Source organism: Dendrobium catenatum, unplaced genomic scaffold (assembly GCF_001605985.2).
Source record: "Dendrobium catenatum unplaced genomic scaffold, ASM160598v2 fragScaff_scaffold_1056, whole genome shotgun sequence".
NCBI lineage: Eukaryota > Viridiplantae > Streptophyta > Magnoliopsida > Asparagales > Orchidaceae > Dendrobium > Dendrobium catenatum.
In genome coordinates this window covers 21,100-29,331 of record NW_021319518.1, presented here as the reverse complement: position 1 = coordinate 29,331, position 8,232 = coordinate 21,100, and the positions used below count along the sequence as shown (strand labels likewise).

Here is an 8,232-nt window from a genome sequence, read left to right as displayed (position 1 = left end):
AATGACAGGGCAATCGATATAAGGCCCAGCAAAGGTCCAAATCGACTTTTGGGGTCCTCGGACACAGTTTTCGAACGTAGTTTCGACTCAATATTGACACTCTTCCGAACTAATCTACATCGAGGCTGCTCGATCAAGTTCATTGGCAAACATTAATATATATTGGAAGTCGCGAATTCTTTCATTCAGGCCACATGATAATTTCGGAACACATAGTATTTCGGACTTATGAAGCTTACGAGTCCGAAAAAGTAGAAGGTAGGCGGACAAACTGTAGACGGAATCACAAATTAGCTATTGATGATCGGGCTCGAATCTCCGAGGCAAAGCTGGGTTGACACTTCAAATTATTGATTGGGACGCACCCGAAACTCTATTTTCACGAAAGATTCAAGTAAACTGAGTCGTCTCGGGAAAATTACGGACACCAACGATGCATAGATCCAACCCAAAGTCGAGCCAAATGAGTCCGAATCAAGGGCTTGCATGCGCTGTTGGAAGGTTCAAACTCGCAGTTTAAGTTACTAACGGTCCTCCGATTTTGTAGGTGTTTATACTCGATCGACGGCTCACAGACGAAGTACTAACGAGTCCCAAGATCGCAGATTTCGACATCATTAAGGCCTTCAATGATCACCAACGGTGCTATCGTGTCTAAGACATTTCCACATTGCAAAATATTCGCGTGCTATCGATCGTAACCACGCATTATCGCCCTGAACTAACGCACTATTTAACGGCCATGCTACTCAGGGAAAATTCTAAAATAAGTCCTCATTATCTGATAGAAAGTAGGATCACGAAGCAAGTACCGGAAGTGAATGACACAAAGACTGCGTATAGAAAGATAAGAAAGAGGAAGGAGCTCCTTCACTCGACAAACAGACTGATTGCTACCACCGTCCAGGGCAACCGCAGGAGATAATTCCTTGACGAGAATAACACATCCAGCAAGAACCTACGTAACGGATACCAACCAGCCCAGATCATTACTAGGAAACCTCGCGATAAAATCGCATGAACTCTGCGGACCACCACTTTAAGCAGTGTCCACAGTCGTCCTACGCCTCTCTGCTTAACCTACTCTTGTATAGATCTCGCCGACGTCCTAATCCAGGCCCTGCAGACACTCGGTATTCTCCATATCTACATCTATTGCTGAGGATCAAGGTCCCGTTAAGGCATCGCACTTATCAGTCCCTCGTCCCGACTGAAGACGCACTACCTCGTAACATTAATCCCGATGTTCAGAAATTTACCGCGAAGTCGGACACTACTTATAGGCGTAAGTCATCATCAACCCTTTCATACACATGGATCTACTCACCTGATTTGCCTTGTCTCTCCACCCTACCGCTTACACTCCTTCTGATCTTTGTCGATTTTCCTCAATATTTCTATCTCCCTGTATATACTGGCTCCTATCCGACCTCAATCACTCGACACAGTCTTATTCAGACATACCAACATCGCCTATAAGCGATGATACGGTCCATGTCAGCATTCGTCGTCACTACATGGTTCCGAATGTTGATTTCGTAAATACAAGACAGAACATTCTTTCAAAGAACAAACACCATGATAAGTAATTCCTACCTCGACTACGGGGGATCTTTCAAAGCCTTCGTTGACCTACTATGGTCCTTCCGACACCTCCTACACCTCACAAATCAAACAATAAGAGCAATGGTTCTTGTCTGACCCACGGTTTCCTTGCAACCTCATACGGTCTAATGGCCTCTACGAGAATAGACACCTACATGGCTACTAATGTCCTTTTCCGACCTCCATCAGACCATTTACAAAGGTCCTTTTTGCGAGACCCATAAACTTCCTAGTATGTGTCACGTTGCTACTGTCTTCCAACCATCCACTGCCCGCCTACTATGGTCATTCCGACCTAAAAAAACAAACAACGGTCTTTCTGACCCCGGTCTCCTGCCGACTACGGTCCTTCCGACCAAACGAACATGTATATGTCACTCCTACCATGTAATGCAATCTATATGATGTATATTTACTACATCAATCCAAGGCCTTCTCCCAAGGAAGGGCCTCATTTGTAATCGACTACAAATACTAGTGGATTCATTCAAATTGGGCCAGGCCCCGTGGTTTTTCCCCCTTTTCAGGGGTTTTCCACGTAAAAAACTCTGTTCTCTTATGAATTCTACACCCTCTCACTTATCTGCTTGTGTGCTGGATCTTTGTACAATGCTAAGACGTTAAACTAAATATTTCTCTACCGTCGCGAATACTCCAGGACGCAACAGTTTTATATTTTTTTTTTTTTTACTTTTTACATATATGTATGTGATTGCTGTTCACTTCAAGTAGTATTAGCTCGTTTTTGTTTAATGTTAGTCTTAATTTATTTGCTTTAAGACTTTGGGGAAAAAAGGTGATGAAGAATTTACTAATATTACCGAGAATTTGGCTCTTTCAATTCTTCCTTGATCTAGTTTCAGAAATGTGGCATACGGATTTTCTATTGGTTTTGACGGATTGTCGTTAAAAAAAAAAAAAGGCTTGGGATACGCCTAGTTGAGATTAACTCAGCATACATGATACTTGTTTTTGAATCACAAGACACTTTTTTCCTATTATGTAAGATGATCTTTATTTGTGTTATGTGCATGAAAAGAAAAAAAAAATACATTTAAACAAATTTTTTTCATCTTAATATATATAAGGGTAGTATGGTAATTTGTTTGTAAACAGGTACAGCACAGCAGTTTGATAGTTATACTATCCAAACAAAATATAATTGTTTATGTACAGTAACTTCAAAAAGCAACTTTCTGTACACCAACTTCACAACCTCCTTTATGGACAGCTGCAGCCGTCTCAAACGCACCCTTAATTTGAAAAATATAACTGTGGAGCTGCTGTGCTGCAGCTGTATGCAAACCAATTACCTTGATATCCTTATATATATTGAGTTAAAAAAAAATTGTGTATATTTCAATTTTTTTTTAAATGTATATAATAAATAACTACCATTTCTAAATTACAATTGTACCCATTTTATGAAATATTTTTTCTTTTAAATATCAAAGTACTCTTTTTTTTTTTACAATATAATATCATATTTCAAAATTATCTTGAGAAAATAATAATATTTGATATTACTTAAAAAAATATATATATTTTTTAAGTCATATATATCCTAAATGTATTCCTCAAAAAGCCAATAATGAATTATATTCTTGGTACAGGCGTTTAGCCATAACCTAATGAAAGCGAATGCAGCCAATCGCAAAGATGACGGATCCACAAAGTAGGGGTGCGAACGAGGCACCGATGAGGAGCAAAGCGAAGCTAGTCCGAGAGATCTGTGAGCAGCGTGGTCGGCGATACGCAACAATTCCGACTTTGGGCTGCATCTATGGCGACAGCAAAGAGGAGAGAAAAAGGTGGGGAGAGCGAAGAAAGGTGAGGAGGGTGCACAACTCATTCAAGAGGGTACACGCATTCCTCTGATCGCAGCCCATATTTAAATAGGAATCCTAATCTTAACCGGGAGAAATGGAGAGAAGAAAGCAGAATCAGAGGAATGCGTGTTGGAGAAGCATCAGTGTCTTTGGCAAATCGGCGCGCATCAAAGAAGGTGTGTCCGAGATGGATGAACTATAGAAAGTCGACGTTGGTTTGTAGCAAACATTGCGATTGGTCATTTCCGTCATTTATGCCCTTTGAAACGGCGGAAAGCAACGACCCGCAACAGACCGCGGGAGGCAATGAAAGGTCGCGAGAAACAGCGACGGGCCGCAGAAATTTTTTCTAACTTCGTTCTGCTACAGTACCCCAAACGAGCATTTAACAATTTATTATAAAGCAAAGCAGAGGTGAAGCCGTCCAAAACGCGCCCTGACTCGTTGGACGAATAGGAAGAGGAAAAAATGTGGTCGACTAAGGCGAGATTGCGTAAAATGGAGCAGAGAATGGTCGATGTCTAAGGGGTTGTTAGAGATGGATCCACCGCCGATGCTGCAGCGGTGAAGGACGGGGTTGAGAATGCGTTCGGGGATGCAGATGGCAAGAATCGACGGCGTGCTCTTGCCAGAAGATCCGCGCGCGATCCGGACAATTCAACTCTTACAATCGTCTCATCGGAGTCGCTTGATCCACGCATCTCTGTGATGGAGGATCTTACCGGGTTAAAAACAATTTCCACACAACTCTCCTTGACCTATTGGTTGAGAGCTTAGACTTCCAACTAAGAGGTCCAAGGTTCTGAGTTTATTTGTATGCGTTGTGTGTGTGAGTTTGTCTTAAATGACCTAAATGTCCCAAAAAAAAAAAAAACAATTTCCGAAAAAAAGGAAACGCGCGGAAAATTTGAATTATGTTCAGATTACTGTACATCTTTTTATCTAAATTTCAAACATTATTTTCACCTTCCAGCGTCCACTACCAGTTGCTATAGGCCAATCAAACAAAACGAAATTGATGCCTGAGCATTTAATAAAATCTGAAGATGAAGTAGTGCAAATTAAATTTTGCTCTTCACAACGAAATTAAGAAATTTATGGCGCCCATCAAAAGTTAGGAATCCTAGAGAAGATTGGAGGAGCAAGAAACAAATGCAGTTTGTCGGCCATGGGCGAAATTACCCCAAGAGCATGAAATCCTCTAAAATTTTACCTCGAACATGCCGTAAAACTTATCAGAATAGGGATTTCATAAATGGATTCGAATTCTTACCACTAAAATGTGATCGCGTACAGCAAGCTTCAAAGCTGTATAATATCTAATTAATAGAACTATATGATAAGAATAAATATTATATGAACGGCTAAAAAAGCTGAGATTAGATATTGTGGTGAGCATTGGTATGGCGAGAAAGGCGTCCTAGATGAGAGTCTCTCTACAGCTGAGCTTAGACCGGAGGGGAGAGGAATCAAGCCATGAGTAGGAACCAGATAGTAGTATTTTGTGGAGACTAGCTGGAGGTTGTTTGTGGAGAGGGATAACACAAAAGTGTTAGAATGAGGTGCACACGCAAAAAAGGCTGAGGGGAGCATATGGCGCAGGAAGTAAGGGCCTCTAGGAGAGCTGGAGGGAGTGGAAGAAGTGGCAGCGACTGAAAGAGGTTGGAGAAACACAATAATTAGGATTTTTTTGAGCTCTCGCTAAAATTCTTCCAAATTCAAACCATATTAAGAGAAACTCATAACAAGTTAAAAATAAATCTCCACAAGAATGCTGATAATTATCCAATAAAAGTCAAAGTGCAATTTAATTCAGAGGCACAAAAAGAAAAAAAAAAGCACTTTCTACTTTTGACCAATATTTTGTGAAATGTTGCTCTATATTATTGCTAATACCACACTAATCCAAAGTATTATCACATAGAAAAAAATACGAATAAAATGCATAAGAAAAAGTAAAAGAAATCTATGATTCAAAAGAAAAAATATAAGGTATGAAAACAGAAGGTTTGTCAAGATCTGAAACGTAAACCAGGGGAGAACCTAACAACAAAATGTTAAGATTTTGAAGAGAATTAATCTGGGTCAGGGCAAATATCTGTGAATACCGGGAGCCTTCTGCCACATCGATTAGGCCCGTAGAGCAACTGTTGTATCTCAGCCTCCTCACCATCTGTTGGTGGCCAAGAGAATTGTGGGTCCTGCTTCTGCTGAAGCGAGTCTCGATTCGAATTGATGATTTTCATCTTCTTACTACCAGTCTTACCAATCACGACAGGACGAGCAGAAGTAGAATCAATTGCTTCAGATCGGGCATATTTATCGTCATATACGCTGGATGCAACGACTGGGCCTAGTTTGCCACTCTGAGGGACAAGAAGCGCTTGAATGCAAAATCAACTAAAATCATATAAAACATGCGTAGATAGAACAACTCAAATGAATACTTCAACTTGGAAGATCTTAAGTATTGCTGTCAATTTCACACGAGATGGAAACTTGGTCAAAAATCTTTTTTTTTTTTTACGGTGGAAGAATTTAATTAATAATAAGCTAAGGCTTTGTTTGGAACCGCTTTTTTATTGCTTTCTAAAACAGAGTTTTAGTACAAAAATCTTTCTAAAACGGAGTTTTAGTATAAAAATTTCCGTTTTAGAAAGCAATAAAAAAGCAGTCCCAAACGAAGCCTAAATTTGTGCTCCCATTGAATAATAAAATTAATAATATATTTCTGTTAAAAAAATTTCTAACTTCATGACTGTTTATATAATATATAATGATATTTTGATATATGAAACTTAAAATAAAGCAAAAAAAAAAGTAGAAAAATAAATAAATTATGTGCCCAACATAAACTCAAATTCAAATTATGAATACATTTGATGCAAATTTTAAAGTGGATTAATATTATCTATAATTAAGCCAAACTTAGCTAGTCATGGATAAATAACTTTTGTATGGGCAAATGGATCCAATCATTTATATGACCTTTTTCAGTTGAGCGTCAAATATATATATAGCGTCGTTCGCTTGCTCCAGCCGAATGGCGCTAATATTGGCGTCGCATTATTCAACCACCATATGTTTTTTTTAATATAAATATATTATTAAAAATATATAAAATAAAGTATGAAAAAGAATATACTAAGAATAATCTTTTTTTTTTATGTTAGAAAATGGAATTCAATAGGAGAAGAGTTTGTGTTTTAATGCATTAATTCATTTTTGAGTGAAAATTGAGTTTCTCTATTGGAGATGCCCTAACACTAGTTATAATTTCATCATCTATTTTAAGAAAAAATATACTGATTCATAATATAAAAAGGGAATTAAATATATGCAAGTAAATTCTTATCTATTTATATAAATATATATATAAAGGCCAAACAAAGATGCAGCGACTATAAGAAAATAGCTCGTTTCTTTTAGTTTGGAATTCTACCTCCGGCTTCAAATTTGAATGACGAGGGCTATCGCGCAGTTCTTCCTTTCCGTGTGCGAACTGCGTGAAGTAAAGAAAAATGCAAAAAAACTTATTCAGTTACTGCTTCACGAAAGTTCTAATGGAAAATTCTTTGTAAAAATGGATTGGTGGAGAAACCTGGCAACGGGAACCAAAGCGGCAAAATCCAGATTCTTCCCAGGAGCGGCAGATCTCAGTCTTAAAGAAGAAGTTGGCGTTGACGGAATTGTGGTTAGCAGATGAAGAGGAGGAAGAGGATGTGAAATGTTCCAGGGGTTGGCGAGTCCGGCCTGGCATTAGCACGGACTCGGACAGAGCATCCATCACCAGGACGTCCTCTTCCATCATCTTCATGGGATTATTGTAGATGTGATATGACGGAGAAGACATCGTAGCTAAAGGTGGCGTTTGAAGATTCTCAATAGGAGACAGGGGACTCCGGGTGGAGCCGCGCCGGGATGAAGAGGAGAGCGATTTAAGGTTGAGGAGTTGCTGCAGCCGCATCCGCGCAGCCACAGCCGCGGAGGGAGAACTGGAGTCTGGTGACTCGTTGGACGAAGAGGACGAGGAAAAGTGGAGTCGACTAAGGCGAGATTGCGTAAAACGAAGCAGAGAAGGGTCGATGTCTAAGGGGCTGTTAGAGATGGATCCACCCGCCGATGCTGCAGCGGTGAAGGCCGGGGTTAAGAAGGCGTTCGGGGATGAAGATGGCAAGAATCGACGGCGTGCTGTTGCCAGATTTTCCGTCCGCGATCCGGACGATCCCACGCTTACATTCGTCACATCGGAGTCGCTTGATCCACGCATCTCTGTGATCAAGGATCTTTGTAGCCCGACGAGCGAAACGGAAAGGTTTCTTGACAAAATGCTTTTCCCGCCCAGTTTACGGGGTTAAAAACAATTTGAAAAATAAAGGAAACGCGCGGAAAATTTGAATTATGTTCCGATTAGTACTGTAAATCTTTGATCTAACTTTCAAACCTCATTTTTCACCTTCCAGTATGATCTACCAGTAGTTATAGACCAATTAAAGAAAACGAAATTGATTCCTGAGCTTTTAATAAAATCTGGAGATAAAGTAGTGCAAATTGAATTTTGCTCTACTCAAGGAAATTAAGAAATTAATGACGCCGATAGTAAGTTAGGCATCCTAGTCAAGATTGGACAAACAAGAAACAAATGGGGTTTCCCGGCAATAGAAGGGCGAAATTGCCGGAGAAGATGAAATCCGCTAAAATTTCACCTCGAATATGCCGTAAAGCTAATCTGAATCGGGATTTCAACAATGGATTCGAATTCTTACCTCTAAAACGTAATCGGGATGCCACTCTCGCT

General features: G+C 39.7%; 1 protein-coding gene across 1 annotated transcript; it reads right to left on the bottom strand.

Annotated features, from left to right (window-relative positions):
* Window positions 1-5,338: 5,338 nt before the first annotated feature.
* Window positions 5,339-7,805, bottom strand: LOC110100638 (putative protein TPRXL). The gene is made up of 3 exons (XM_020828233.2): window positions 7,036-7,805; window positions 6,877-6,936; window positions 5,339-5,800 (listed from the first exon to the last, which is right to left on the bottom strand). Exons 1-3 carry the CDS (start codon window positions 7,702-7,704, stop codon window positions 5,510-5,512), a joined length of 1,020 nt encoding a protein of 339 aa, XP_020683892.1. The 5' UTR covers window positions 7,705-7,805; the 3' UTR covers window positions 5,339-5,509.
* Window positions 7,806-8,232: the final 427 nt, after the last annotated feature.

Coding starts and splice junctions, on each gene's coding strand:
- LOC110100638 (XM_020828233.2), bottom strand. CDS start 7,704: ATGCGTGGATCAAGCGACTCCGATGTGACGAATGTAAGCGTGGGATCG. Junction 6,937..7,035: donor GCTTTGGTTCCCGTTGCCAG/GTTTCTCCACCA, acceptor TACTTCACGCAG/TTCGCACACGGAAAGGAAGA. Junction 5,801..6,876: donor ATTCAAATTTGAAGCCGGAG/GTAGAATTCCAA, acceptor CTTGTCCCTCAG/AGTGGCAAACTAGGCCCAGT.